Below are 12,746 nucleotides of genomic sequence, written 5' to 3'. Positions count from 1 at the left end.
TCATATAAAAAAACTTACTTTATAGAAAGATAAAAATTAGAGAACCTCAAATACGCATCAAGCGTAAAACCTGTAAATTGTAAATCAAAATTGTAATTAATATTTCTACTTTTTATACATAATATGTATAAAAGACGCTTCTATGCAATCAATGATACTTCTACGTGAATGCGGAAACTAACTCTTAAAATCGGAAGCGCTTACTAAACTTTCTTTTCGAGTCACAAAAGAAACGCAATTCGTTAACCCATTATACCCTGGCGATAAATATTTGCTGTACGCAAAGCTGGAAGACATCGACTTACTCCACTGGCCTGGAAATTTGATCTATCGCACGTGCATGAGCAACATCACCAAAAGATCGTTTTTCGCGCGCGACACGCACTGACGGGGTTGCAATGGCGAGGAGTGGATAACAAACGTGCCATTCTTCGAGTATGTCGAGCACATATCTATATGCGCGCGTGCTTTCACTCGCGGTTACGGAGCTATGCGAAAACGCAGTAAGTACTTACGCACAACGAAGAGGCCTGCTCGTTCATCGACGTCTTTACCGAGGATTACGAAGGCAAGAAGAAGACTTCGCGCCACAGGCGAGCCGAGTGGGCGAAACGCACGCTTGGTGGCTCGCAATATAACCTGTTTACCCCTTTGCCCGGTTGACCCAGTACGGGATATGTCGACAGGATATGAAGTGGTAATATCGCTGCAACCGATTACCGATCTCGATATTCCAGCTTGTTACACATTCCTGACCGGAAAGGAGATTCTTGGGAGAAGCGCAAGAAACTGCGAGATCAGTATTCTCTTTAAGCATTACATATCATCAATCACAGATCGAACTTTGTTAACTGAATGCTGACAATTAATTGACAATTTATTAAAGCGTACAATATAAAGAATTTATCGTTGTTTAGAAAAGGTATGAGATATCTAAGAAAATTTTCACAGAAAAAGACATGTTTCTTTATATATTCCAAGTATAATTCTCCAGAAAATATATTATTTTATCAAGATTTTATAAAGATTAATAACAGTGTTGCATATCTTCGCGATAAAATGCAAATAGGAATTTGCAGTTCGAAATATGTTATTATAGCTATCCATTTTAACAGCTATCCATAATTTATATCTTTCTAAAAATAAATGATATATTCAATTTCTTCATATACATCTCTGTTTGCAAACAGAGATTCTGCGGTTATAAAGTGAGTTATTTACTTTAGCATTATCAGTAAATCACTTCGACAGCCTCGTAACTACAATAATCAAGATCTAATATCAAAAATGAATAAAAGACAGGAGCATACGAGACTTCGCAGATATTAACCTTGATGCTGGTACACGTTTACAATAATGTTACAAGCAATTTATTTTACTCTACGTTAAAAGCCGCAACCAATCGTTAATATCTACCTTGGAGGCGCGAGATTTATCTTACGTGACTTAGTTACGGTTGCTTTGTGACATTTATGGCCTATTTTATAAAGATTGTTATGTGCACAGTTACATAAATAATGGCAGACAAATGCTTGCACATAAATGATATTGTTAAATACTCATTTTTATTTGAATAAAATGCATTGTTTTAAATATCTAAAAAATATTTGAAACAATGTGGAAAAATTGTTGAAAATATTGATGAAAGTTAATCCAAATAAAATATTTATAAATATAGAATCACTTTTACATATTTTCGCAGAAAAATTATTTTTATAAGCCAAATTCCGTAACAAAAAATTTCTTCATATTTTATATCGGATAAAGTAGTTATATTGCAAATATAATTGATCTATCTATTCATATTGTGTCACGTATAATTTTCAATGCAATAAATATTAATGAATATTAATATTAATTCACATTCAGCTCAGCAATTCTCCTGAAGACGTATTTGGAGTTACCTACAATGGCCAGTTCGTGACTGGAGAAATGTCTCAAATTAACCCAGAAGACCATCGATTAAGGCCTTTGACTGTCATCAGCATTGTGAGATCATAAACCACAAATTGTCGCACAGCAATCGTATACGTATTATAAATAGAAGATGACTTTTTCCCCGAATTCTCAAGTTCTCACGATCGAATCAGAAAATCAAGATGTATAGGTATTTTTCGTATCTATATTTTTGATCGAAATCTGCATTTACGATTATCACTTTCAGAACATACAATGACATCACATTAATAGTTGAAACTAAAATTTATTTTCTTATGTGTTATTAAATATTTCGAAGATTTAATCACTCGGAATCAATCTTTTTAAACGCTATTCTTTTCTTTTTTTATCCTATAAATTGAATAAAATTAATTATTAATATTTGAAATTATTTGCTATAGAAGATATATTCTCTGTAAATAAACAGTAGACGTCTACATCCATTTTCCATCTTATGAATATGGAGATAAAGTCATTGCATCTATACTTTCGATTTATCAATCAACTCAATTTATGCAATCAACTGCCATTCCACATCATCAATGAAATCGATTCAAAAAAGATTTAATCGCTCAACAATCAATCCTTTGATTTGTTTTAATAGATATAATATTTCGTACATAACAAATAACTTTAAAGGATATAATATACAGAATAGAATGTTACATAATATTAGCCGAACACATAATATTTGCCGAAACTTGATTACGCTTTCTAATACATGGTGAAAATAGCGTAAATATAAATTTCATAATACCTGGTCAAACTAGATTCGCTCATCATTATTCGTAACAGAAAAATTAGAATCATTCAATTTTTTTAGCATCTGGTATCATAACCGCGTGAAATTATTGAAATAGAAACTGTGCCACTGTCGTAGAAAATATCTTTCTAGGTGCGAATAAAAAAGGACACAATTGCAGCTGTTTAGAAACTCATCCTCGTAAAGTGCACTAAATTCATATTTGCTGCGTGTATTGGTGTTTACGGTATTCAAGATGAGCCAATTAAAATCGTAAATATAAGTGGAACAATTTTTGTATTAGAAAGAGTAGTAAGCACTGTAATAACATTTTTTTTCGAGCATAAGCTATTGAACCCTAATACAGAACGTAGATCCATAATACCGCACCTAGTTTAATTGCCAATAAAATTGCACGTTCATAAAGCTATATTTGGTTGCAAAAAGAAGAGATACATATTACGTATTACATATTACGCTCTGTCTGATATTATCGTGTCAAGATCATATATCATCAAATGAAGCAAATCGCTGTCAACGATCACGAGAATAACAATTATCCACGATAATAGATAAAGTAATACGAGAAATCAGACATAGATATTGATATCAACAATTTAAATACACCGCGCACATGATACAAAAATGAAGTAAAAAAAAATAAAATATGAAAAAAGTGATATACATAAAAGTCAAATGTATCTACTACTGTATATAAAGAATTACTATCCTTCAAGTAATTGCATTTTTTATTATAAAAATATTTCTTATTATAAATTAGCAATTATGTCTACATGTAAAGTTTCATAGAGAAAAAATTATTTCCATACGTAAAATAATCCCAGTGTTATGCCTTAATTTAATAGAATTTATCAAAAAAGTTAAATCCGATTAAAAAAAAAGTAGTATATTCTAAAATTTTAACGGTAAATTAATGTTAATTTTTGATTTATAGATGCAGATACCTGGATTCAATATGTCAGAAATGTTCTTATCGGTAACTGGTATTTCAATGCAACATTGAACCCCTTCAATAGAGTGTGCACGTAGAAAAACCTGTTACGTTTCGCATGAGATGAGATACTTATCTAAAGGTTGAAATAGTGCATGCGCGCCCACAAATAAATAGATCTTGATAACATAGTAAATATGTACTTCTGTAACCTTCCGCAATCCCTCCACTCTGCATTCCATATTTTCATTCCATCTTCATACATTTCATTTTCGGTCCACACTCAAACATGTAAGTAGGCTAGTAGTGCGTCTATGTTATTATCATCCTGGTAGTAAACGTGACACGGAGAGAAAATGAGCATTAGCGCAATGATTGTGTCAAAAGACAATTTACCCGATGCTAACTAAACGTTGTTTCGTAAATTATCACCCGGTCAATTAACGCTACAATATTATTTCTTTCAGCGTTTTCCTAGATTTTATCTTGATGGCCTAACAATAAATTCTGTCCTAACAAGCCCCTATAAAATATAAAAAATGAAGTATGTAAAATAATTTTGTGACAAATTAATTATTTATTCTGTCTCTGATATGTTGGCATACAACCATCTCTCATGAATGTCTTTTCTTAATATTTATACTCTTCATAAAATATTGGTGCACTCGTTCTGCATTCCATTCCACAGTGAAAAGGCATGTGACATACATTGGATAAATTAGAACCGTGCGGACATTGAATTGCATTTTGTTACAAGAAAATTAGTAGATTCGTCTTTTAGTCTGAAAAGCGGATTAGGCATATGTGATTAGATCAATGTTTTAATATGTACATTTCACACATATACACAGCATACATCTCAATTAAAATTAACGCCATGGAAATTACATTACATAAAAATTTATATAATTTCCATCAACATTATCGATAATTTTAATATAAATTAGCGAAACTCATTTTAAATATGAAATGCATTGATTTTGTAAAAAGTTTTTTTGGCGTTCCGACGATTTTATTGCGGTCACCGCATTTAATTAGTGCTGATAGGATTATACGGTTCAATACACACAATCTATCTCACAAATCGATTCTCTAAAAAATAAAACATCGTTCGCAATCACGTCTAACTCATTTTTTAACAGACATTACTTTTTAATTATAAAATGATAATGAAGCAATATTAAAAACTGTTACCGCATTGTATCAAAAATTTCAATAAAACATCCCAGCTTAATACGCAACGTGATAATAATTTAAAGCTTGATGACTCATAATTATGTACGGAGAAAAAATTAGGGTTGTTACAACAACATAATTATTTTTTCGTTCATCTACACTCTAGAAGTGACTTATATTTTACCCCAATTTTAATGAGAGTAGCTGCTGTATGGATGTTATAATTGTAATGATTATCTCTAAGTATTGTTTCCGTAACCATAATTATGTATACGTTATCCGATCATATATTCTATCTTATGTTATCCTATCTCTGATGGCACTTAGGTCGTGAGCATAATGCAAATATTATATAGAAAGACAGGACTATATGTAAGAATTTTAACCTATCAAAACCTAACAGAAATCATGTATTCCACATAGTTTCTGATAGATTGAAATTCATATTCTTGTTCCTAATATTTCTTTCATTGTGCTCACGGCCTTACAATCTTTATTTGTATGAAAATCACATATTGCGGTAGAATTATCTCTATTATAATTATCTCTTAATATTGATAAGACATCTATAAAAATTTAAAAGTGTATTTGTTGACTATTGATAAAATTCAATTTATAGTGCATTTTTTTAATTAATCGATTATCAATCTCTAATTATGCCACTCTTTAACAACGAGTTATAAGATAAGCTACATATATCTTAGTTAGATTGTTCAGTAATTCGCTACTAAAATATAATATACACTTGCTTGTAACACACACATACTCATTACTTATGTGTAGCACACATTTTATTTTGTTCTTGGCGAGACAATATGTGTACAGATAATACTACTACAACTGGAACTAAACTGTCAGTATTATGCAACTATATCATATAGATCTCTCAATCACACTATTTGTTCTGCAAATCATATTAAAGAGATAACAATTATCTTTCGATTGAGACAACCATATATGAAGATATTCTAACCAAATGTTATTTATCTTAAAAACTATGGTTGTAAAAATTGTACTGATCGGTATATCTTAATGTTTTCAATGTAATATCAATATAAATTAAATTCACATACATTCTTTTCCAAAGAGAATATTGTTGTAACGTAGTAATTTTTTCCGTATGTTTCAATTGCGTACAGAAAGTAGCTCTGGGAATTGTGAATTAAAATAAAATAAACATATCAGACAAAAGTAGTATCAAACAATTAAGCTAAAGACAGAAGGATAATAAATCTAAATAGTGCCATTAAAATTATATCAAGTCAAATTACCCTTATATCTTAAGTGGTTTAGAAAGCTTGGAGAATGATCGCGCATTCGTTGAAATAGCATCAAAAATATGCCAATCAAATACAATATAAAGTCGCATAACTTAGTGATTGATATCAGCAATTGACATACTACCCTCGCTAACAAGTGAAAAAAATGTCACTATCGTATCAACACCAAATTTGCATGATAATAGTTAGACATAATTCTATATAATTTAAAAGATTATATCACATTGTACATTTGATCTTCTTATGCTTTATTCATTTTATAATAGTTAGACTTGACATAGATTCTCCTTTCTTGTTCTTCAATGCAAAATATTGGTTTCTAGATTGATGTCAGATATTTACATGGTAGTATTTAATTCTCGAACAGCTATAATAGGAACATTTATTACCGATTCCATAATATTTACTGATTCTGAAAGAAGAATGCAAGTAAAATAGAATATCATCTTACACAGTAAAGTAGATTTTTATACATACGAATATATCTTTTTTCAAAAACTTTGATAAGGAATTACATAGATAGAAAGAAAAATAGACATTAATTTGTTTTAGAAGCTGTTATTTGTAATGTGTTTTATAAAATTGTTGGTGTAAGTTTTAATAAGATTAGATATCATCAATCTGGCAATATATTTGTAATTGTATTATTATATGTATTATTATATAATTACACTATATTATATAATTAGATCACTATCTTTCATAATTATTAAAAGATTGCATTAGAATCTGATGTGTAAAATGCTCATAAAATGAAAATTATCCTTATTAAATAAATCATTATATACCAGTTATTATTTTAATAATACGTATAAAACACACGATATATATGTTTGTTGACATATAAAACTTGACATATATGAGCTATTAATTATTAATGGCCGATTAAATTAGGAGAAAGTAACATTAATATAACCTCGTAAAGTATAAAATATATGTTCATACATTAGATAGAAACGTGATCCTATTATTCTAAAAGGGTACCCGTAGCAGTAAAAAGTTTCTTTATTACCACAACTATGTGATTAATTAGTAAGGTCACTTAGCGGTATTATCACCTTGAAAGTGAATTTTTTTACCCCAGAAAGCTCATTTGACAATCAAATGAGCTACTTAAAAATGTAAATACATCAAACAGTCACACGGTGACAATGCTTATTCGGTTTGTGCGATATCTATGTGCATAATAAAAATATTATATAATCTTGTAATGATATTTATAAAAATAAATGTATGAACTTGATATTACCTTAGTATGTGTGTATAATATGTAATAAAATTATAAGCTCATGCAAATAAATTCTTTTTGAAATAATTATATTTTCAATGTGACAAAGTTAACATTTCATCAGATGCTTGTCAACTTTTAGGTGTTATATATTTGAAAATCGGAAATATATATTTATGGCAATTACAATTAAATAATAAGATGCCAGACCGTGAACTTGACCTATGCAAATATCGCAATGAGATATCCGGTGTTCCATTGTTACTATCCCTGTTCATGATAAACAATTTGTTCGGCAATATAATATTATATTCAGAAATTAACAAATTAAGAACTTAAAATTTGTAATTTTACATTTTGATTTCTGCTTTATATTTTTAGCTACGTGTTCCTCTTTCACTTAATATTGGAATTTGATGGATTACTATACTCTTGCAAGAAATTTAAAATATCAAATAATATCAATGTAATTGTGAGATAATATTTATAAGATTAATTTAACAATTTTTCTTTGTCTTTTCCTTTTATTACATATGTACATTACATCAAATTTATATTTTATCAAATATAATTCAGTTTCTTTCATGTCATATGTTTATAAAATTAATATTTAATATCAATATTTCATCAATTTAACGTAAAACTACTCTGCGTGCCACCATCTCGTGGTAAATCCGCTAAACGTAGATACTACTAGATGGTTTGTGCGCACGCACCAAACCTTATCGATGAGAGTCGGCGAAGGCAAAGCCACCAGCGACATAGTTGACGGCTCGAACGAGGGGAGTGAAGAGGAGGAAACGGCGCCGAGCGTGTGGAAGCGGAACGTGGTAGAGAGAGAGGAGAATCAGCCGCTGGACTCTGGAGCGAGTCAGTCGGCTGGGAGCTGAGTGATCAGCTTGTCTTGTGAACGGTCGTAAAACGTCACGTATGTCGTTTCTCTGGAGACTGACGGGCTTTCAGCAGATGTGTAGGTGTGACGAAAAGGCGACGATTCGCTAGCACGTCGTCGTGACAGTGGGGAGGAGCAGGTGAACGTGGGTGAGGAAGAGGATACACAAGAGAGTCCAAGGTCGTTAGGAGAGAAAAGATGTCGGGAAGAAACGAAATCGGAGCACAAAATAACGCGTCGAAGGAGATAGATATTGATAAACCATATTGGGATCAGAGCACTTACCAAGGAAGGGCATTGCACTTCTTGACGGTAACGAATCCGCTCAATGTCTTCGCCACAAGCCAGCAGCTTGAACACGCACGTGTTGTCGTCACGAAATACAGGTAGTTGTCTGTCGCTGTAATTAATTTTTTTTTTCCTTTCGCTCAGTTGGAATGCGGAATCGACACGATGACGTCATATAACATACTACACATGTAGTGAATATATGTGTTAATGTTATATATCAACAGCATTTTGTTTACGCCTTAATTCTAGCCAATTCATGCCAATTAAAGGTCTAGGAGACTCTGTCAAAAACTTCAACTTCGTAGCAATGGGATAATTTTAATTTTCAAGATTGGCAATTACTGTAAAAAAAAACTGTCCTGTTTTAAGAACACTCGAGGATATTCGTTTTATTTTTTAATTGGATATGGTGTGAAAATAAAAAATTGTTGAGAGTCTCTCAAAGGTAGTACTGACACCTTCGATCAGCTGTCATGAATACATTACTGCGCGTGCGACTCGCAAGTGGCCACTTAGAATGTTTCTTATCATGTTCGATTATTCTGCAATAACTAGTTATGCATTGTTATATTTGTTATTTGTTATAATAGTATATATATATTACAATACCAGCTCAATCTCAACAATGTGCAATACAAGTTCCGTTCATAAACTTTGCAAGTCTTTTTTGACTCCTTCTAAAAAGACACAAACGCTTAAGGCATCGCAATCGTTCTAATCAATTATGTATTAGACTTAGACGATATCACAGCATGAATTAAAGATTCCTTTACATAGATATTAAACGTGTTCGTTGCGGCTTCTGCCCCTACGAAAGGCACAGATAGAATTTTTATGTCGGTTCTGTATGCCAAACCACGATGCAAAGAATATCGAGCAATATAATGTGTGCATGTGTTATATTAATATAATGCATTTTTTATTTACGATTTATAAGTAGTAAAATAGCAATCTGTAATCTTAATACCGTCACAGACAGGGCGAGGGCCTAGAAAAACAAGGAATCACCGAAGATGAATTATGGAGATGTAAATATCTTTACGATAGCGCCTACCACCCTGATACTGGCGAAAAAATGCTGTTAATAGGCCGTATGAGCGCGCAAGTTCCCATGAACATGACGATAACCGGCTGTATGATGACATTTTACAAGTACGTAATCGAAATTATCAACGCACAAAAATTTATTGCGATAACGTGATAAGAACGCTTAAATACTATGACTTTAAATGCTTTGTTAAGCAAACAGTATTAAATATAATATATTATACCTCTATATTAGAGTACAATAATATTTCAATAATTATACTTCTCGAATTTTACATTTTTCGAAACAGTTAAAATTTTAAATAGAAATAAATATAAAATTCCAATACAATTATTTCTCAATATCGAGTAACGCAAAAAATCAAGAAACGTTCGGGAAATTGTTATCATTTAAGGAGTCGTTAGCGAGATTGCTGATTAGCTGTTGCTCAAACAATTGTTGGGGAAGCCTGCATTATTATCGCGCTGCATTATTTGCAAATCTCGTAGATCAACGCCGGCTGTAATTTTCTGGCAATGGATCAATCAGTCGTTCAACGCCATAGTGAATTACACGAACCGTAGTGGTTCGAGTCCAATTCCAACAGAAACGTTAGCGCAAAGTTACATCGGCGCTACGGGAGGTGCCGTGATAACAGCGTTGACCCTGAACCGTCTCGCTCAACGTGGACCACCGCTGGCAGGCCGATTAGTGCCACTGGCGGCAGTTGCGGCAGCTAATTGCGTCAACATCCCTCTCATGAGAGTCACTGAACTTCAAAATGGTATTGAATTACAAACCGAGGACGGCACAAAAGTCGGCCACAGTAAACGGGCGGCGAAACAGGCGATTGCAACTGTGACATTATCGCGAATACTTATGGCCTCTCCAAGCATGAGTAGGTTTCTTTGCACTTACTTCATTAATCAAGTCTCTACACGAGATTATTGCTAAGAGCCGATTATGCTAATATTGCGATTAACGCTAACTTTAATAATGTAGTCTTTTTCTATATTCATATTTTTACAGATGTATGTACAATGGCATATTATTCGTAAACAAAAATTACATAAATAACTATATTATTATCATCATCACATATTAACTATTTTTTAAAATAATTTTAAATAATTGTTGTTTAAATAGATTGTATCTCCTTTAAAACAATAATTTAAAATCGATATAAATGTACGAAGATTTATAGACGGTGCAATGGAGAGCATTTAATTTTATTATTGTTACAGTATTGGCGCCGATAGTAATGAATTACCTAGATCGAAGGAAGCTGTTGCGTAATGCAAAATGGGCTGCCGGACCTATTCAAGTTCTCATTTGCGGAGTGTGCCTCACTTTCGCGACGCCACTTTGTTGCGCTCTTTTCGCACAACGGGTGCCTATTTCGATAAATCAACTGGAACCCGACATACGAGATCAAATAAGATCACACGATACCAATCTGGAGACCGTATACTACAATAAGGGTCTTTAAACGACGGGACAGAGAACAGCGCAGTACTTATATTTTTACCGTTCCAAGAACATGGCCTACTTTTTAAACTCAGGTACACGAGACATTCCCGAATAAAACATTTAAAAGGGCAAATATTATCACAAATTATCACTTCCAATGATTGCGGAAACGATTGTTATTGTTAGTACTTGTAGTTCTATAAATAATCGACGTTCATGTGTGATCGTGAGATAAAAATTTACAGAAACCAATGTACTAGAGCGTCTATTCAAATCTTGAAAAAGAAAGAATCTTAACAAATTCTCTGATTTTCTTTGTTAAGTTCAATTTAAATTTTTATATAAAATTTTTCAAAAATTTCATTAATTTTTTAAAATAGTGATGAAATATCTTAATATTCCCAAGCAAAAAATCTCTGAGAATTTTAGATTTTCCAAATACTGGACATGCTGCTTACGATTCGGAAACAAGCCTCTTACAATTAGCTATATACGTCCAAAAACAAATGCATACATATCTCTCAATTTTTGGCCTGTATACGTATAACAAATATCTTAGAATTTAAGAGATCTCTGTTTTTTCTTGTTGAGTGAGAAAAGGTAACGAAGACAATAAAATTCAAAGTTGAATGTTCGAAACCAGTGTTTATTACATATCTTAACTTATTACTGCAATTTATTCGTGAGATAGTTTAAGCATTGTGAGGACTATTCAAAACAAGCATTTCGGGAGCTGCTCGTTTTTTATCGCCAACACGTTGTACCCGAGGAGGCGGTTTGATTTTACGACCGAATCTACCAGTTTTGCGTTGCCATAAACCGCTCCTTGGTCGATTTCCCAATTCCCGATTTTTCTGCGCGCTACCAATTGGCGTGGAATCGTGTTCGATATTTGACAATCGACCAACCGTAGCCATACACGTCTCGTGGAGGCTAAAAAGCTTCTTACTAGGCATCTGTACTACCACGCGATCCCCGTCTTGCTTCATTATTGTTCCGAAGGTACCAGCAGCGTGAATTAGGAACCCGCCTAATCCCGGATATTTTTCTACACAATGAACGAAGGTCCCGTTGGGTAAAGCGCCGAGAGGATAAGCATCTCCCTCCGAAGGTCTCACATGATTACGCGGTATTCCCTGATGGGTACGTATTATGTCGCCCGGTTTCATATTTTCCGTAGCTAAAATATATTTGAGTTCGCGACTGCTACCAATCAACGCGACATTACTCGTTCTACAACCGTCCTTAAAGACATCTAAGACTTTTTCTTCTTTCGGCGGTTCGTTAAGATCCTTAGGTCCATCCCTGATCCACTTGATCCAATGATACTTGTGCTTTATGCCACCCCCGATACCCTTGGCTACTAGTCTGCCTGTTTCATAAAAGCGATTCATTTTTCTTCATTTTCACGAATTTTTATTTATAATGACGGCTACATCTAGCTTCAAATGAGATATTTCGGCACGAAGTATAATAAACGACATATTTTTGAACAAAATATTTATTTTAACCAAAGGTACCGATATTGAACGAAGATTAATTAAAAAATTAATACCCTTTCTAATACAACGATTATCATATAAATGACTACTCTATCTATAAATCTTATAAAACAAATTAATAAAAATTATACGTACACGGAGAGAATTTTTTTTTAATTTACCCTGCAAATCATGTTAATTGTGGGACAATATAGTATTTAGGAAAATTTTACTGTGCACTACAATAAATTTGACAGTAGTAAAATACA

At 32.6% G+C, this 12,746-nt stretch overlaps 2 protein-coding genes and 1 long non-coding RNA gene across 3 annotated transcripts in view; 1 reads left to right on the top strand and 2 right to left on the bottom strand.

Moving 5' to 3' along the window:
• Positions 1–4,189: 4,189 nt before the first annotated feature.
• Positions 4,190–7,294, bottom strand: LOC105459360. The gene is made up of 2 exons (XR_975673.1): positions 6,319–7,294; positions 4,190–4,414 (listed from the first exon to the last, which is right to left on the bottom strand). It is a non-coding gene; the product is annotated as an uncharacterized LOC105459360 (long non-coding RNA).
• Positions 7,295–8,043: 749 nt separating this feature from the next.
• On the top strand, positions 8,044–11,635 carry LOC105459357 (sideroflexin-1). The gene is made up of 4 exons (XM_011705305.1): positions 8,044–8,594; positions 9,475–9,651; positions 10,036–10,424; positions 10,771–11,635. The coding sequence occupies exons 1-4, from the start codon at positions 8,407–8,409 to the stop codon at positions 11,013–11,015; spliced, it is 999 nt and encodes a 332-aa protein (XP_011703607.1). The 5' UTR covers positions 8,044–8,406; the 3' UTR covers positions 11,016–11,635.
• LOC105459358 (39S ribosomal protein L2, mitochondrial) overlaps positions 11,622–12,746 on the bottom strand; it is a 1,936-nt gene continuing 811 nt past the window's right edge. The window contains exon 2 of the mRNA XM_011705306.1: positions 11,622–12,368. Coding sequence (XP_011703608.1) covers positions 11,689–12,368 — 680 coding nt within the window. The 3' untranslated portion in view covers positions 11,622–11,688. The remainder of the gene's footprint in view (positions 12,369–12,746) is intronic.

Source organism: Wasmannia auropunctata, unplaced genomic scaffold (genome assembly GCF_000956235.1).
Source record: "Wasmannia auropunctata unplaced genomic scaffold, wasmannia.A_1.0 LD334196.1, whole genome shotgun sequence".
In the NCBI taxonomy this organism is placed as follows: Eukaryota; Metazoa; Arthropoda; class Insecta; order Hymenoptera; family Formicidae; genus Wasmannia; species Wasmannia auropunctata.
This window is presented reverse-complemented; position numbering and strand designations above follow the sequence as displayed.